The following is a 19,748-nucleotide window of genomic DNA, read 5'->3' as shown; positions in this document are numbered from 1 at the left end:
TCTACCACAAGATATTTAAACAAATTAAAAGCGAGGTGGCACGTCGCCCAGATGATTACTCTTATTCCTGACGTGCCAAATCAAATACCGGCACTTTAAGTATAAAGTGTGTTTACCTTAACTGAGAAGGGGCTGCCGGGCAGCGGGCCCGTGCTGGTAAATATCCTGACTTCGTAAAGGCCAACTACAAGCGGTATGTACGCGCACAGCCACTCGCGCGCCGCACCCGCCACCACACGACACTCCAGCAGACCGGAGTCCGTCTCCTCCTCCTTGCTGTCCGTCAGTCTTTCCACCTGGATTTAGTTTTAATTACATTAACATAGTTTAGCTTACCATCATTTTCGTCTAATAATTAACAACTCTAATTTCTAAATCTAAACCAACTTATATTTATACCTATATCTAGAAAAAAAAACGGAAAAAAGTGTTTTCCAAACGGATATTTTGATGGAAACTATTATTTTATTTGGCATGTTGCATTAACATAGTAAAAAATATGCATACCTGTACAGTGGGTGTGGCGTCATCAGCACAGTGTATGGTGAAGGCGGCCTCCTTGCCGACATGCGCGTGCGCCAGTCCCGTACCTAGGCAGCGTGCCGCCGCATTGCTGCGCGCGCTCAGCACGCCTAGCGACACCGGGCTGCCCAGGACTGGTGCTCCTGCGACAATATTATTAAGTCATATATCATAAAATTAAGTATAAAAATATTAAAAGCACTATTTCAACGTTTGAACTACCTAAACATGTCCATTTCATATTTTGTTAAAATGGAAGCGTTGTTAAGTGTAATCATATAAAAATAAAAAGTACAACAACCAACAATCTTCTACATATCGAGTCTGAAAAAAAAAAACTATCCAATGTATTTACCTCCGTACGTGATGTATATACGGTAGTGTGCGGGCATGGCGGGGCGAAGTCGCACGCGGTGCGTGTGCGCGTCCTCGCGTACGTCGACGGGCACGCGCACGCGTACGTTGGGCTCGCACACCGCCTCGCACACTACCTCCAGCTCGCCCACGCCCGCCTCCTTCGTGTCCACTACATTCACAAACACAATATTAATTACACTATTAACAGTAATATGTTTATATCAGCAATGAAATTGTTATTACTTATTTTTTAAATGCCGGTTTGTTAAGATAAAAATTAGGCGATGAAGCCAAATACTATAAATACTTTTAACAATAAAATAAACATTAGTTACCTGTAAAATTGATTGGAGTCTGCGCGATAATATTTCCAGTGGGAAGACCGGAGACTATGACTCTATTGGGATCGAACGATTCGCACGTGAATGGGCTGCCGGTGACAGGTTTCGAGAGATGTAACACCTCTGGGAATAGAAAATACAACAAACCACTTTTATTATAATGAATCTCCACTGTAACAAGATCTATAGTATCACTACTAGCTGTCGCCCACGATTCCGTCTGGACGGAATAAAAAAAAAAAATTATATAGAAGAACACATCTTCCAAACTATGTTTTACATCTGTGTCAAATTTCATCAAGGTCCATTGAGGCGTTCCGGAGATACCTTCAAATAAAAATCGGTCCATCCATCCATCTTAACTTTCGAATTTATAATATTACTATGAAGTAAGATATAGGCATCACATTCAATATCTTTGGAACAAATAGAGATAACAATAATATTTGTACTCACCAATAGTGCTCTGTCCGACTTCAGTGATGGTGAACTCGGCCTGCAGCAGTCCGGACTTTGTCTGGTAGCAGCGCACGGGCAGCGCGCGCGCCCCCGGCCCCGACACCACCACGTCGAACTCTCGCGCCGCGCGCCCCAGCGTGTCGATACTGAACGATGACACCTTGCCCACTTGCGCCTGGTACAGCCCCAGTCCTGATGCTGCTACCTGGTAACAACAACATTTTCCTTTATTTGTTTAACTAGTGCAGTTGTACTCTATTATATTTTACGCTTCCTCATAAATATTATAAAATCAGAACTTAGTAAAATGATTTTTTTTCGTTCTTTCAGATATCAGCACGATCAAGAGTGATAGTAGCACTATATTTACCACAGATATATAAAAAACACTTTATTTTATATACAAAGTACTCTGTGGACTGTAGTCATAGAAATGACTTTCACCAATTTCACTTAAAAAAATAAAAATTTTTTTTTTTTAAATCGCTAGAATAACGTATAAAAATATTGACATAATTTATCACATCCGACTCTTGTTTCTAGCCCCACCTACTTGCGCTTTCACTTTTTCTTCCCATTGATGAGATAACTTATCTTATATTGTAAAAAAAACGATTTTTTGTGTACTAAATGTAAAAATGTCAAGTATAAGTATCAGTACGCACCTGCTGTCCGTGGTGCGCGGGCAGCACGTCGAGCAGCATGGGCTCGCGGGAGACGGGCGCGCCGCTCCACAGCAGCGCGAGGCGATGCGGCGCCGCACGAGCCGGGTGCCACACCAGCTCCTGCCGCCCGCCGCCGCGCCGGCGCACCGAGTGCGGCACTGTCGCGCCCCCGCACGTCACTCGCCCCGACAGACGACCGTTGCCCGCGTTACTCGTGCTCACTACAATTTTATTACGTGTAAACAACAATACTCAATAATTAAACATATGTTATTAGTTTTTACTGCCGTTTATATTAGCTAAGCCTGTCAAGAGACACATTTTTAAAGCTTACGACGCATTTTCTGGTTCTAAATATCATTCAGGATTAGCTTAGCTGATTAGTAACACCAACTTACCAGTTATTAATGCAGGGCGGTGGGCGACAGCATCGCCGATTGAAAGAACTTTGACGGCGGATGCATCAAGCGCTTCGACTTCCGCTATTGACCCTCTGCTACTCCTCACCATGTATCTGCCAACACGACTAGCGGGGAATGTCAATAGGCCAGAGTCCTCCAACGTAGCTTCTGCCACTCTTGTCCCAGAGGGAGATATTACTTCTACGTCCGTCAGAGTTTCGTCGATTTCCACTGATGCCACACCTCCTGTCAAAGGTTAAACGTCTCATTAGATCATGCTCGAAGGACCAAACATGTTAGTGATCATATATTATTCACTATTATTTAGTAACATTTTTTAAATAACACCTACAATAAGAAAAGTGCTTTCGCTCCTACCTATTTGCACATAAGTGAGTGGTTCGTTGACTCGACACACGAAGGGGCTGCCGGGCACCGCTTGCTCGTTGAAGGTGACTGAAACACGGTGCGGCTCACGAGACACGGGTACAAACGTCACGTCGTAGAGACCGCGAGCTACCGCAACCACCTGAGTAAAAAAAATACGATATAAAATACTGAAATTCACATTTAAATGTTTGAATTGTTATAGAATGAATGAACGCACCTCAGCTTTGACTGTGGTGGAAGGTGTAGAGACGACTAGTTCGAGCGTGCCTTCACCCGCGCCCGCCGCGTCCACACTGAATGTCACCGGCTTGCCCACCTCCACTGCCCGTTCCTCATCTGCCCCTTCTTCCAGATTTAAACCTTCCAGTGTCCCTTCAAGTTCTGCAATGCAAGTCAGAGTTAATTTTTATAGCATTAGTAAAAAACGAAAAATAAAGCACCTAATAATTCATTCTATTATATTTAACATTTGTAATCAATTTGTGCGAAATGAAGATTCCAGACCTCCGATTATATGACAACATTCGTTACTTACCTTTATTGTACAACTTCAATTCTCACAAAATTCCAACAACATTTAAATTAAAGCGTGATTTTAGTATAATCGAGAAGTAAATAACCTCCAGGTCCCAATCCGGTGACGCGCACGCGGTGCACGTCGTACACGTTGCAGGTGAAGGGGGAGCCGGGCACGTGCCGGCCGGCGCACGTCACCTGCACGCTGTGCCGGCCCACCGCCTCGGGCGTGTACGTCGCCGTGTAGCGCCCGTCCCCGCCCGCCGACACGCGTGTGCGCACGTTGCTCCCGCCCGGACCCGTCACGTGCACTGTCGGCTCGCCCGCTGGTGTGCAAAATTATTGCTTTTATATGAAATTACACACACTAGACTGGTAACACTAGTGGAAATGGATTTGTTGAATTATATCAATAGTCAATTTTTAAATCTTACCGGTATATTTTCTCAGATAATAATCAAACGAACAGATTTTTTTCATATTCTTATCTCCAGAAAGTATTAAAATATCAACGTTTAAAAAAAAACTATGTTCAATACATCACACGACGTTCTCGAGTCGTTAATGAAACAAAGCAAATAATCGTCAATTGACTGATACAATGTTTGTAAATAATTAAAAACAAAACAAAAGCATACGAGTATACGAATTATAAACTACTTTCAATGTTGGTGTAAGAATGCCGAAAGTACACTTTTTTATATTGATTAACTATGCGATTGTATTAATATTAGTCTTGCTTATCAGAAGAGTGCTATTGTACTGTAGATCTATGACGAATAAATTACTTAACACGAACACAGTACTTGCGATATCGATAAGTATTTGATATTCGCACAAATTTATTTAATTACTAGCTTTCTCCCGCGACTTCGTCCCCGCGGAATTAAAAAAAACTTAATAAACCTATATTTTCTTCCAGACCATGTTCTACATCTGTGCCAAATTTAATCAAGATCCTTTGAGCCGACGTTATCCATTAACAAACATCCATACGTACATACATCCATCCATCTATCCATCGAAACTAATTTCGCATTTATAATAAGATTATTTCGACTCGATCGTCGATAGAGACTCGATCACTCGACTAGCGAGTCGGTTTCATCATGCATTACGGGTGATGTTATATGGAGACAGAGACGAAATACGCGTGTATCTATCGATCTACAAGTCGCAGGTCGCGAGTGAGTGACCGACAAGAGGCGATGAAAAGAACCCGGGTTATGTGGATCGCGACCGGGTCGATCATGTGATGATAATGACTCGTGACCGACTCATGTCGTACTTACTGTGGAATCCAGTGAGATGTATATCTGCGGGTTGTGCGCGCGGGGCGGAGCTGAGGCCGGGGCCGGTGGCGCGGGCGTCGGGCGCGGCGGGAGGTGCGGACACGACGCACGAGAACGGCGAGCCCGGCACCGCATGTCCGTTGAAACGCACAGACAGATTGTGTACCGCCGCCTCTACCGGTTTGAAGTTCACCTGAAAACAATAAATTAAAACTTTAAAATACATTTTTGCACCAATTTGTATAGAAATATTAAATCTTTTCACACCTTAAACCTGGCATTTCCTTCGCTTTGCACATAGTTCGGGACATTTCTACCATTGACGGCGACAATGATTTCCAAGTTACCAGCACCTATAACAAAACGACTCGTTAAATATAAAAGTATTCCGTAATCAGTTAAGAAAGTGAACATTTTATCCATATTATTTGACAATACCAGCGTGAGATGCATTGATAGTGAAGGAGACGGGTCTGCCGACAACGCCGGGCGATATGTCTGTGACGGAGACACGCGCTGCGCTGTATGCCTTCACTAAGAACGGACTACCCTCCACGTGGCCACCCATTGCACCTGCACGGACCTAAATAATACAAGAAACATACAACTTCTCATAAATATACTTCATCATCTAGTAAACGGAACAATTATTCTTCCACATTCCACAGAAACATACATTAGGTTATTTATTTTTTAACTCTACGTTTATTGCCAATCGAATAAGCATTAATGGTTTTGTAACAAATAATTCACAGAATGAATTAAAAAACCTTTCTAGAAATTTGTTAAACCTACCTCAATACTGTGGTCGCCAACATCGACTGGTACGAACGAAATGGTATATCTTTTACTTGCTTCGTTTTCTCCCACTGTTTCTTCGGCAGATACCTAAAGCAAGAAATACTTTTACTTAACAAACCATATACACGATTGTATTTTTCCAAAGAAAATCTGATCTATAGTATATTTTGCAAAACAAAAAATAACTAAAATCATCAGAAATATACCTGTACAGGTACTGGTCTCCTCGCAGGTCCCAGGACGTCTACATGTGGCGACGCGGGCGAGTCCACGCTGAATGTGTACGCGTCACCCACAGACACCTTGTCCGGGGACTCGCCCGAGCCCGCGCCGATGACGCGCGCAGGCGCAGAGATGTGGCACACGAATGGACTGCCTGTACCACGGATACAATAACAATATGTTATAAGACATTTATAAGACAAACTTATCTGATAATTGAAACTAAAGTACTTTAATTCAAACGCTACCTTAACTCATTTTATATCGCAAAGTGAGGTTTAAATATTTTCTGATAGAACTAACCGGACTGAACTCTCTTACCAGACCAAATAAGTTTGTCGAACTATACAACGATCTAAGCCTATGTTCCTAAGTTGGCGCGGGATCGAGAGAAGTAAAAACTTTTACTGTCAAAAGCCAATATGTGGCGCTGCGTCACTCTAATTAGTTAGGTTTTACATAGAATGAGATCTATGTATGGTGGGGTTATCATACCGGGCACATGGTCGCCGTTGAATCGCAACTCGACAGTATGAGGTCGAGGGTCGCGCGGCGTGAAGCTGATGGCGTAGGTATGTGCACCCTGGGCGGCCGCAGCGGTCGGCACGCGCCCGCCATTCACCGTCACCTCCAGGTTACCCGGACCCGCCGCCATTGTTTCCACTGTAATCACACATACATATAAACCTCCCGACTATTTTATGTCACATATTTATTTATGACTATTAAGTACTAGCTTACCTAAGAATGTCACAGGCTTTCCAACAGTACCATGAGCGACATCCTTGACTCGAATCGCTGAGACGTCATACACCTAAAGCAAGAAATAACTTGTCAGTTTACAGTAGGGAATCCGTTTATCCATTTACTGATATCTCTAGGTATATTTCCTTTTACCTTTAAATGGAAAGGGCTTGCAGGTATGGGCACGGAGTCGACGAGCACATTGAGGCGGTGCTCGCCGACCGCTCGCGGCACGAACTCCGCGCGGAATGCGGCCGGGCCCGCAGCCGCCACCGCCGCCGGCACGGACGCGCCGTTTGGACCTGCGCCCGCACGCACACGCACGCTCAGCTCACCGCCACGCCCTAACATCACCTAAGCCCCTCCCCCCCTTCTCTAAACCCTGCCATCTAATGTCCCACATCCCCCTTTATTATCCGTTTCTATCTCCTTTCTAATGTCCCCCATTCTCTATCTTTATGAATGTTAGAAGTTAGGGCGAAGCGGATGAGCTTTATAAATAAAACATGTCCATGTTACATCATTGTTATTATTTATCCTAGTAACTGTTCGTTTACTTTTATCCGTGGTAAAAAAATATCCTTACATTTTTTTCCTTTTTTTTGTTTCTTCATTCATTTTCCTTACCCTATGTTAGTAATGATTAAAGTAATACATAATTATAAATAGCGTGATATCAAGTTGCGTGCATTAAGATAGAAATAAGTAAAAAAAAATTAAATTAGGGTGTTTGTTAGAATAGCAAAAGCATGTGAGAGGAAGAATACTAATTCTAACTAGACTATATTCGTCATTGTATCATTCATTATGTACCCCCCCCAACTACTTTTAACTTGAACAATTTGATTCCTTCATAGTGATTCAGTTATATTTATTGGCCCTCATTTAAACCACCCTGTAAAGAAACAATATATTTCTAATAGTTTTTAGGAATCATTTTTATTGGTGCTGTGTTATTATAATATTATTGGAATTATCCTAATAATGGACTGAAAAAATATACAAGACTTAAATTGTTGTTTTTTTATGTTGAACATAAATCTAATTTCTATATTATCCAGAAATTCACCTAAAACTGGGACTGTATAAATGAGATGTTTCTTAGCCTTGTTTCTAATTTCTTTTGTGTTTTCTCATAGACAAACATAATTGATGTCTACAAAATAGATATATGTATACAACACACCTTCAACATTTACTTCAATTTGGTCGAGCGTGGCAGTGGGGTGATGCAATGTTAGTGCTGCAGGTCTGTGCAGTGGTACAGGGCCTGGCAGTGTCACCCTCGCGCCCCCGCCACCTCCCTCTGCGACAGCTACTATGAGAGGACAGCCGGGGACTTTCATCTGTTGACAAATAATCTCTTATTGATCTATTTTATGTGGCAAATATGCAAGCAGGTAATCTCACTGTCCATAGACACCTGCAATAAGTTGCAAATGGATTGTCTACCATTATTAGATAGAGAAGAAGTAAAACAGAATGATATTCTCTATTCCTATCCATCCCCTCCCTCGACAAGTCCACTTTCTTCTCAGATATTGACTATTACGTTTTTGCTACAATTTAATTATATGTAATGTTTATAAATATGTATCTTTATAAATGAAACATATTTTTTTGTTCAATTCAAATGAACATAATAAAACTTTTTTAATGAAAGAGTAGCAAACAAAACTAACCTTATTAAATGATACATTGACAATGTGTTCACAAGCTTCAGTTGGTGTAAAGGAGACAGTAAATCTGGCATTTCCCTGGAAATTAAAAGAAGATATCATAGAATCTTAGCAAAGCTAAGAGACTGTTAGCTTCATGTAATGCAACTATCAGTGTAATACTTTTATGCTACTTTAACATACCTGTGGATGGACTTGTGTGGGTATGTTCAACCCTCTTGCAGCCACTGTGATCTCCAAATTACCTTCCCCCGCTTGTGCTGCATCTACAGCTAGCTGTACAGGCACACCTACCCTGGCTGATGCACCACCGCTTACACTGACCAACTTTCCATCATATGCTTTGCACACAAATGGTGTACCCTAAAAAAAAATGACCATTACTTCCTATAAAGGTATATTTGATCAATATTTTTTTTATTCTGGTCATTGCTCTTTATATTGGTCAATGAGGCCATCATCAATCATTAAGACACCTCAAAAAATCCCCATAACATAACATGCACAAGATGCACCCCATAAGATTTAATGCCTTGTTTGAAAAATTTGAATCATCACATCCTCAATCATACCAATCATGTGGTTTTGACTTATTTTTTACGGCTAGCTGCCTGCCTGGCATCAACCCTCCTTGCGAGGAATAAATAAAAATATTATAATTATCTTATTATTTATATAATACATTATATAAATAATAAGATAATAATAATAATATTAAATGAAATAAAAAATAAATATATGAATTGTACAAAAAAATACACATACAATAAATAATATGTGAATGTCAACTAAAATAAAACTCAATGCTAAGATTTTCTTTGTAAATGCCTACAGTTAAAAAAAATTGCCATTGTTATAATTGCTATTATAAAATATCAATTAAATGCTAATAAAATTGCTTACTGGTACTGGCTGGTTGTTGTAGTGAGCAGTAAGGGTGTGGGGTCCGACATTTTTTGGTGTGAAGCTGGCAACCAGCCCTGATGCTGCATCACCGGTGAGGCGAACGGGGACCTCTCCTCGAGGCCCTCTGACAGTTACCGTCAGTTCCCCACCTCCTGACCCTTCCACTCGTACCGAACATGATGCTATCTCTCCGACTGGTATTAACTCTATGAAATAAAAAGGTGTAGGTATAGGTGCTAGTAGATAAAGCATTTTTATGAAGAGAAGGCTAATATCCTACCTCCATTGATTTTATAATTATAGGACTTCCAAGCATGTTATTCAAAGTGTTTGCGGTGGTAAAGTGTAGAAACAAACATAAAATGCAAATCAATTTGAGCATCAACAATTTAAAGTGTAAACAAAGTTTTGAATTATTCTGTCATTGCAAATGTCAGTGTCACCAACAGAGAAGAGCATAGAGTGAGTGTTTTGCAGTTTTGCAGAGGCATGTTAGTCTATGATTATTGAAAGAAAATATATGAAATTAAAAAATTAAACATTTTTGCAAAAGACATTCGACGCAAGCATTAACTGTTAACTATTCTTTTTGGATTACTCTATTTTTAAATGGAGTTACGGTTTCGATTAGTAAACAGAAAACTTTATTTAGAAAGTAGATATTATTTTATTGCGAACGTAAAATTTACCAATTTGCGACGTATCTATGGTGACTCTCTGTGCAGGGGCTACGTCAAAGACGAACGGCGATAATGGTACTGGTTCCCCATTAAATTTGATGTCCACTCGATGAGGCGTCGGAGCTTCTGGTCTCCAGAATACTAAACACCTTCCTCCACCTACCACCTTGGAAATTTTACCAAGAATTAAGATACAAGTGAAAATTGTCATCTAATAAAGTGAATTCGGTCTTAATTTAAAGATTATTAGTATTAATTAAGATCTAAATTCATTTATCTAACTTATTTATACACTGTTTAAATTTTTTTCACCTAAAACAATTATTTAAAATACATAAAAATAGTACAAAACCGGCTGCGGAATCCCATGACTCAGGCAACCAGTGGTAAGGGCTGCAGAGAGAGGATTATTATCAAGATTTTTATTACTTTACTAATATTAATGCGAATGGATGGAAGGATGAATGTTTGTTAGAAGGTATCTTCAGAATGGCTTTAAGGATCTATTTTTTAATTCCTATATTTTTAGCAGCAACAAATTGCGATGTCACCCAACGTATCAACGTTTGAATGATGGTGCCCATCCCGCGAGTTTTCAAGTTATGTTTGGTGCAGGGCTTATAATTGATCTTAAACTTATAGGATTTCATCGATTTTTCCATTATATTTCGTTGCAGTGCCTTGTCATAAATCAGTGAGAGAAAAATACTTCCAGTATTTTTAACGTTTTTTCTTGTGTATATTCCTGTGCAAAGTTTAATTTCATTAAATTCTAAGCTTACTTGTACGTGATTGGGGACTTCACCCTCATTTATTGAAATTTCTAATTGCCCCTCACCGGCAGCGCTCGCGTCAACTGAAAGGAAAACAAGGCTCAATTTAATTAAATATTGAAACATTTGCCAGCAATTGTTTCAAGTCTGTTATTAAAACAAAAATTATCGAATATTCAACGTTACCCAAACACCTCAAAATATCGTATACTCGTATAAAATGACACATAAAAGTATAAAGAATTTTTAAATAGATATTAAAACATTTTTTTTTCTTTTTATAAGCAACAAAAAGATCGTAATGCTCAAGTGAAATTGTAGTTGACAGTTCCAATGATATTTGTTTTAAAATAACACAGTTACCAAAAGAGCCTAAATGAACTTCATGCAAAAAACGTAAGCATTATTAATAGTTTCTTGATGGATGGTTATCAAAATTGCTGGAACTACATGGCTTATCGAATTCAAAACTATTTGTAATAGTGTAACTTAAACTGAGAGCTTCAGGTCGAGTTGCACAGGAAGCCTGGTTCAGAGCGCCGCATCTAATTCGGTCTGTATATTCACAGAGTTTATACGAAGCGAGTTAGCTCCCCAACTTCCTCAATTTTACTTAGGTGAAACAGGAGCGGGTCAATTGGACAAGTTTTCCTTTAATGTTGTTCAACATTCAGACAAGTTTACCTCTGAACTGGCACTGTTGTCCGACAACCGCGTTGCCGACGTCTGTTACTTTGATAAGACTCGAGTCGTACACTTTGGCCACCAGAGGACCGGCAGCTAACTTATCTTCAGCAATTGATACCTGAAAATACATTGACATGAAATTAAAACAAAATAATAAAAATCTTAACTTAAAAATACATCGTTAAAAGATTTATGCGCTATTTTTGTAGTAATTTTTATAATGAACTAATTAATATCTCCGTAAAGTTATTGCATTGGAAATTAACAAACTTTTCCTTGTACTGTAATTGAAATCGATTTGGGCGATGCTTTAAGATTTAATAATAACAATTGTTGACAGTACTTTTAAACTATTCCATCATTGTGCGGTATTTGAGGCAAGTATTATATTTATTAAAAGTTTTTCTCTAATTGTAACAAAGAAAAGGCACGAAAGCTTGCAGCACGCGTAAAATGTAGTTGTAGTTGTCAATAAATCATATCTTGAAATAGTTTACTTGACGAAATACTATTAGAATTTAATATTGTGAAAGATAAATATAATTAAATTAGATAAGTTCGCACCTCTTATGTGAATAAAAATTCATCTAGAAAGTTCGTTCGTATCACAAGACGACTTTCGAGTGCGTGAGTTTGAGTCTGCGAATAAATTCATTATTCGTAACAAGTACAAGTGAAGGGACAGGTTGCGGTGTAGACGAACTTCAACCTTGCTTGAGATACTTAGCGTGTAGATTCTTTGTACTGCAGTCATATGTTAGGTTAGGTTACAAATGTAGTAGATTCTGTGATATGTTATTTATAGTTTATACATTTGTAAATAAACTAAGGGGCCCGAATAGACTCAATCAATCAGCTATATATATATATATATATATATATATATATATATATATATATATCTCATATATATATATATATATATATCTCAAACATAAATCAGATTGCATATTGAGTAATTTATAAACATTTGCATGACTGACTTTTAAAGATATAGGCCGAGCTTCCGTTACTCGATATTCACAGGTTCCGCTTAGCCTTTGATTAGTAATGCCATATTTGAATTATTTGTTTTATTTAACACTCATTGAAATGATGTGAAAAAGGGTCTTGACAGACAAACAAACGGACGGACAACAAAGTGATCCTATAAGGGTTTCATTTTTTCTCTTCGAGGTACGAAACCGTAAAAAACGGAGAAGATAACATTTTCCAAAATAGAACTAACTAATGATTCCTTAATAGGACGTTTTCACGACGCATATAGTAATCGAATTCTGGTGATACCATGGGAATGCTATGATCACGTGTATATTATTTTGTAATTAGCTGACTCCTTTCGCGCGGAATCAGAAAAAACTTAATTAGTAGCCATAAAAACACAGTATCCAGGCTATATTCTACATCTATGGTAAATATCAGTCAGATCCATGCAGCCGTTCTGGAGATACTTTCTAAAAAACTTCCATCCATCCATCTAAAAATTCACATTTACAATATTTGTGAGGAATTTTGACTAAGGTTTTGAAATTGGTGACAACCCTGAAAACCTAATGTCAGTGTACATGACATTACAGTGCTTTAGATTTTACGATTCCCCGTTGGATAATAATTTGATACTATGTAGCGGAATAGTGAAGGTAATTTCGGTTCGCATTGTTATTAATTTAATTTATTCGCAATGATAAAAGCGGAATCACCATTTGTAGCGGGATAGTTTATTGCTATACGTTACTGACTGAAATTTATATGCTGCTTTTAAAAATTACGAAATTCTATGTTGCTGATGAAAATAATGGGAGAAAGTTAGACGTAATTACATGATTGATGATTGATTAAATGATTAAACAAATTATGTATCATAAATAAAATACATATTTACCGGAATATTAGTAATTTAATTAAGGAAATTTAGCATTGTCGAAGTCGGAATGGATAGCGTTAGTAGTGTTAGTAGCACTAGTGTTAGTCACCACTTAAATAATTTATATCAACGTGCAAGATGTGTATTTTAGCCATAAACTTTTGTGTGTATTATAATTTTAGCTAATTGAATTTAGTATGACTTACATCAATGAGGTGAGTGCCGACCTCTTCAGGTGTGAACTCAATGCGATAGACGCCTGGTCGCTCTGCCACGTCCAACACGCGCGCTGCCACCGGCCGCCGCGACGGCGCGGTCACCGTTACACCGACCTGAAAATAAACATAATAAATAATATTTGTCATATTTGTATTTGTTCAGTTGTTTAGTGTTGCTACAAGTTAAAATTAAAAAAGGATGACTAAGAATTCTGAAAAGTGTTAAGTCTGAACGTATGAAACGATTGTATGAATTACATATATATTATGTCCATGTCGTACTTATCAGCTTTGAACCAAGAAATATGTACCTCAATAAAGTATGTAGTTATATACTACGATGCTGCAGTAGATGAATAGTATATATATATATGGGTTCCCAAGTTACTCATAATATCCGTTCCCTTGTATCACAGGTTTAAAAGCAGCTTCAATTTTACGTTCACGAGCTCAGCTTCTACTACTTCTTAGATATTCCTTTATATCAACGACAGGTAAATTCCACTTATAGAAAGAATTTTGAAAGATTAATTTTGAATATTCATATATTTTGTAATTTTGTCATGGGGTCGTAGGAAATATGCAAATATCAATTTATTACAGGAATTGGAAGGGTGAGGGTGAACGGCAACATTCTATTACGATAGTATAATATTAGACAGGCATATCCATATTTTCCTCACTTCAGTTGTCATCATCTATCATTCTAATATTTACAGTACTGGCTGTAATGGATGACTGACGTTTTAGTTGCTTAGTATTAAGAATATTTGCTCTCCATATATCAACATGCAAGAACATATGTACAAATAAATATTACTTTAACCAATAATTGCTATCAACTTTAACGAGGAAGAAAATCATTTCTTCTATGCACTTATTACAATAAACAATACCATATTATTGGTAACACTTTTATACCATATTTTATATAATAACATAATATAAACCTTTAACGTTTCTTAGTATTCAAATATGAGAAATATCAAAAGGTTTATGTGGAAACATTTCTCATAGTCCACTTTGTATTCAAAACTCTTGCTTTCTAATACGTTAATGTTAGGTTTGTTAGTGGGTCACCGATTATGTTGAAAGTTAGTGTATTTTACAACACTAGTGCTTATGGTAACTATGAAGATCATAAACGTTCAACTGTTATGTAGGAATACGCAATTTATTATTCAAGTTCCGCACATTTTTATGATATATAGTTACATATTGAAAAATGTCAAAGTATCAGTTCACTCGTCATATTACGTTTGTAAATTATGCTGGCGAATGTGTGCGTAACCTAAAGGAAAGGGAAGCCGATAGGCAATAAATCTTAAATTGGCTCTGTCGATGGAAAAGCCAAAAATGCCAGCGCTATAGCTATCGAGGTTAAATCTTTCCAATAATGTGACTATCACTTTGAATGTGTAGTCAAGGACGTTTATTTCCTACCCATTTAAAATTCCATTAGGTCCATTACTTGCAGAATCAGATATATGTGCTAAATCATAGATTTTGTTTATCCTAAGTGGGAAGCGAATTTAATTCTTTGTACATAAAAAAGGATAGTGCTACCGTGGCGAAAATGAATTGTCCGCATTACAATGTTTACATTTAGCTTTAGTGTCACGGAATATTAAGTTACGACAATGTTTTGACTAATTTACTGTGCTACTCTAGTCGTACTGCAGCTAAAATCAGTATTAATGTCGATGAAAGAGTATTTTTGACATCTGTGTTTATTGTGTTTGGTAGTAATAAAGTGCATTTTAGGAGATATGCTTAATTCAAAGCACATATCAATAGGACAGACCTCAAGAGGAACGAAAGAATTTGTTTCGTATTATTGTTAACAATTGTTGATAATAAAAATACGATAGTTATAGTGGTATGTAATACATATTATAAAACAATTTTAACAGCACTTTATCGATTTTCCGTGACAAAGTTCATTAACCTATATTACAGGTTGTTTAAAAAAAGAAATCGTGACAGTTTTGAGGTCGTTGCAGTACAAGTTAAGTTTAAGTTACACTTTACGCAACAAACGTGACAATCAGAAACAGTTGAACTTAGGTTATGATATGTATAAAAAACTTGAATGACAACATTATCCATATTTTGAAAGGTAGTTTATCTAGTTTGAAGTTATCATTGTATTAATTTGACTGAAAACACACTTTTTTCTAATTGGTATTTGCTGAAAAAAGTATTCTTCACCTAAAAGCCGAACTTAAAACTTTTAGGGGCCTTTCATGACATCGTTTTTAAGCTAAGTACAAAGTACCGTGAAAGTATGTAATAAAGATGTACATCTTGGTATCTAACCTCATTCTTGCTGAAGGTGGGCGCGCCCGGCGACGTGGATATCTCGAAGACGGCCGGCACCCGCGCGGGGATGAGCCGCGTGGGCTCCCCGCCGCCGCCGCCCGCCGGCCCCGCCATCACCTCAACCTTCCACGGAGATCCTACGAAACAAAACAATTACAACCATAAGTAACTTGCAATGTCTTACTTAGATTATTGCCGTACGTAGTCACCATTTTGTAGTAGCTAAGAGATTGGTTTCCATATCCAAGCGTATAAACAAGCTCATCGCATATCAAACGTAAATATGTACAAATAACTACCTTATGAATACTTAATATCGATGTTTGTCGAACAAATTATTCGTGAAAAAGCAATCAATCATTCCTTCGCGGGATCGTTTTCAGCCCCGTCTCGATGGTACGGTTGAGTACCTAATTTGCCGGTTTACGCAAGTTACTTGACTTTGAATATTGATTTGATAGTTTGTATGAATAAAACCCTACACTTTCTGTCCGGTTGAATGTTGATAATTACATGTTAAGTCTAACATATATTTTTGTGAATAATTGAAGATTTATACAGGTACTTCTTAAAAAAAATCTTTAGGGTTTAAACTTTATTAATGTACAAAAGCAACGAAATATTTCAACTTAAAGAAACTCTGCAAAAAATAAGTGAATTAGATGTCGGACGCTGGAAAGGATGGGAGTTAGTTGCAAAAAATAACGTAAAAACTTCAGTCGGTCCTAACAAAGCTGAGAGCCAGACATAATTAAACGCAGCAACATGTCATTTATACAATTAGCATGATTCAAGGAAACTCAACCTTATAAGATAGAAAAGAAAAACCGTGTGTGAGTGTAAAAAAAAACGACATCAACAACATATACTTTTAAGTAAATGCACTTATATTTTTACGTAATTTGTGTTCACGCACGTTGTGTTCACGTATGTACATTGTCTATTTGTTGTAGAATTTAGGTTAATAGTTACGTTCAGTTACAATGGATTTGTAATCTATTAGCTGCACAATTCGGTGTCCTGCCGTCTGTTACTATTGACTGCCTTGATTTCGATACTGTTTGTCTACGACCGATATTAATGAATGTAAACATTGCCATCCTAATACGTAATAGCTACTTAAATTTGAATTATTTCAATGACTCAGATCGCATAGAATTATTTTATATTACACTAGCTGTGCGTCCGCGCGTAATTAAAAAAACGTAATAAGTAGCCTATGCGTCCTTCCAGACTATGTTTTAAATTTGTGACAAATTTCATCAATCAAGATCCGTTAAGCCGTTCCAGGGATAACTTCAAACAAATATCCATCCATCCATCCAAACATTCGCATTTATAATATTAGTACATTAGTATAATTATAGTTTCTATTACGATAACCAACAGCCATTATTACTAGGTAGTGGAAAGAATTTATTAACAGCACGTGATTTGCAATGCTGTTTCGATTTATTACTACTTAGACGAAATAACTACCTAGAATCATCTATCGAAGCAAAACAGAGTTAAAGAGACATAATTTATTCATAAAAGAAGTCAGTTTGAAACGATTGAGTCGTCCACAGTGTATTAATTGGAAAAAGCAGAGTAGGTGTAAAAATTGGCGTTGCGGGTCGTCCGGACCTGTTCGAGTTCGGTTCGGAGCAGTGACGCCCTACTAGTTTCGCCACGTACCTAACTGTACACCTCATCTATTGCACTGCTCTCCTTATCTAGTACTGGTTTTAACATGTTTGGTAGATACAAATTCATTAAACGACTTTCCGGACATATGAAATTGTCACGTAACAGTAAGATTTTTGATTTTAAAAACATTGATGGAAATATAAATTTGATAATGCTATTTTACGAAGAAGCCTACACCATTATTTGTGTATCGTAACAATTATAATCAGGTTAATACTTAATCTGCCTTAAAGTTAAAATAAACAATGACATTTGCGCACCGTACACCTTACTGTACCAGTAACAGGAGTAACAGGATTTACAATTCATACAAGTGTTTGTTGTGTTAGTCAAATGCATATTTCAATACATTTCAATTATTAATTAACTTCTAACGAAGCGTCTAAGCGTGAATAATGTGCACGGAATTTCAGCGTAAAATGTTAAACACTTACTTTGGCACCACTTTTGATATATAAATTTTAATTAACAAAATCAAATATTTAAATTCAAATTTTCAGAAAAATATTAATATTTTTATGAAATGCGTTTCCGATACTTGCAAAATAAGTAAAAACTGTATTAAATTCCTCGCAATGGAAGCTGAACTTTAAGCATTCGAAATGAAACTTTAAAAAATCTGCTGATATTTTAATTGTTAACACTACAAAAGCATGGATATAAGTAGTCATATTTCTCTCGTTTTAGATAAACTAAAGGAATCTCGCAGACATTAGTTACCAAACTGATAGTACATTGTGAATCCACAATACAAAGGAGTAAATATAGTTAGTGTATTCAACACACAAAGAAAATATAATACGAAGGTGTAACAAACAAAAGAATAGGAGTATTTGATGTGATATGATTCAATTACTCAAAATAATAACATAAACGGTAAAGGCTATCAAAAGGAAAAGGAAAAGGAAAAGGCAAAGGAAACAATAAATAATAAAACGATGCTCTTTTAAACAAAAATGCAATGTCAGGTGCAAAAACATAACCCTTGATTCCCAAGTCGGTCGTTAATCCAGACATCAAATATATGGTTAGCGCTGTTTTTCTGTTCCTTCTGCGAAAAAATGGTTTCCCTAGTGGAGAAACATATTATTTATATTTTCCTTAGTATCTACATGACTTCACGGATAATCTACGATCTAAACAAATAATAAAGTAAACTAAACATATCAAAAATTTATCATAAATTAATAAAATAAGTTTCATCTACTTACTTTTATTAGAACACTAGTGCTTCTAATAAATGATAGCTATAAATTAATTAAATTCCGTCGTAATCGTTGAGCAATAAAGTCAGTAATAAAATAACTTGGCCCGAGAGAGTCGCTGCTCGGCCACGGCCACTAACGGTACATCGCGAACGATTCACATTCACTTCAAATTAAAAAAAAAACTTTTGTTATTAATTTAGTCACGCAGAATATTTATCTGATAGTGTATGATGATATCGATTCGTAAAATCTAAATACACGTGAAACTAGATAAGTTTATAGTGTTAAAAAACTTGTGCTGTAGGGTATTCACAAATAGCCATATAAATTATAACCTAAAATATTTATCCAACTTTCTGTAGAGCTTTGAGCGTTTTCATTTTTTTTTAATTACTACATCAGAACTTAAAGGGAAATTTGTAAAGGCAATAAATCTTAGTTATTGAAAGTAATACTAAAAGAAGTTTCATTTCTAAACCGGTTTCTTTAAATCGTATAATTTGAGAGACCTATGTTTGATTTTGGGTTTTTAATTATAATCAAAAGAAAGTTAAATTTTTAACGAATTTGTATAAACTATACGTTTTATAATAGTTAAAAAAGAAGCTTTCGTGAATCAGAAAAAAGTAAAAGTCTGACTTAAGTAGGAAAAAAGTTACGTTAACGTTTCTAACAGTTTAATCCAATCTTCATAAATAACTTATCGACCGATAAAAATTACATATAAAAATTTTAATCGCACTCTCGTAACTAGGAAAAGAAAGTGCACACAGTACCAGGCGATCATAAGCACAACGGAGATTACGGCACGTTACGAAATGTTACTGAATCGAAAGTAATATTGCGGCCACTGATAATAATTCAAGTATCGCAAAATCTTGCCGGCTGACGGCGTCCGCCTGTGATCGAACTCGACTCAATACCGCTATTGTTCTATTTGAAAATTTGTTTTAAGATGACAATGTCATTTTAAAGTTAATAATAGATTTAATGATTTCAAATAGCAACTATG

At 36.9% G+C, this 19,748-nt stretch overlaps 1 protein-coding gene across 1 annotated transcript in view; it reads right to left on the bottom strand.

Annotated features, from left to right (window-relative positions):
• Positions 1-19,748, bottom strand: part of LOC106712396 (filamin-C) — a 54,636-nt gene that overhangs the window by 3,048 nt on the left and 31,840 nt on the right. The window contains exons 21-47 of the mRNA XM_014504945.2: positions 15,837-15,976; positions 13,506-13,631; positions 11,433-11,553; positions 10,758-10,831; positions 9,985-10,141; positions 9,293-9,501; positions 8,573-8,752; positions 8,393-8,467; positions 7,897-8,056; positions 6,864-7,012; positions 6,708-6,780; positions 6,462-6,629; positions 5,951-6,120; positions 5,739-5,831; positions 5,382-5,526; positions 5,211-5,296; positions 4,944-5,136; positions 3,756-3,977; positions 3,353-3,516; positions 3,124-3,274; positions 2,743-2,991; positions 2,345-2,565; positions 1,677-1,884; positions 1,215-1,343; positions 878-1,048; positions 508-665; positions 117-296 (exon numbers count right to left, since the gene is read on the bottom strand). Coding sequence (XP_014360431.2) covers positions 117-296; positions 508-665; positions 878-1,048; positions 1,215-1,343; positions 1,677-1,884; positions 2,345-2,565; positions 2,743-2,991; positions 3,124-3,274; positions 3,353-3,516; positions 3,756-3,977; positions 4,944-5,136; positions 5,211-5,296; positions 5,382-5,526; positions 5,739-5,831; positions 5,951-6,120; positions 6,462-6,629; positions 6,708-6,780; positions 6,864-7,012; positions 7,897-8,056; positions 8,393-8,467; positions 8,573-8,752; positions 9,293-9,501; positions 9,985-10,141; positions 10,758-10,831; positions 11,433-11,553; positions 13,506-13,631; positions 15,837-15,976 — 4,172 coding nt within the window. The remainder of the gene's footprint in view (positions 1-116; positions 297-507; positions 666-877; positions 1,049-1,214; positions 1,344-1,676; positions 1,885-2,344; positions 2,566-2,742; positions 2,992-3,123; positions 3,275-3,352; positions 3,517-3,755; positions 3,978-4,943; positions 5,137-5,210; positions 5,297-5,381; positions 5,527-5,738; positions 5,832-5,950; positions 6,121-6,461; positions 6,630-6,707; positions 6,781-6,863; positions 7,013-7,896; positions 8,057-8,392; positions 8,468-8,572; positions 8,753-9,292; positions 9,502-9,984; positions 10,142-10,757; positions 10,832-11,432; positions 11,554-13,505; positions 13,632-15,836; positions 15,977-19,748) is intronic.

Source organism: Papilio machaon, chromosome 3, assembly GCF_912999745.1.
Source record: "Papilio machaon chromosome 3, ilPapMach1.1, whole genome shotgun sequence".
NCBI lineage: Eukaryota > Metazoa > Arthropoda > Insecta > Lepidoptera > Papilionidae > Papilio > Papilio machaon.
Note: the sequence above shows the minus strand (reverse complement) of the source record. Positions and strands in the feature narration are given on the sequence as shown.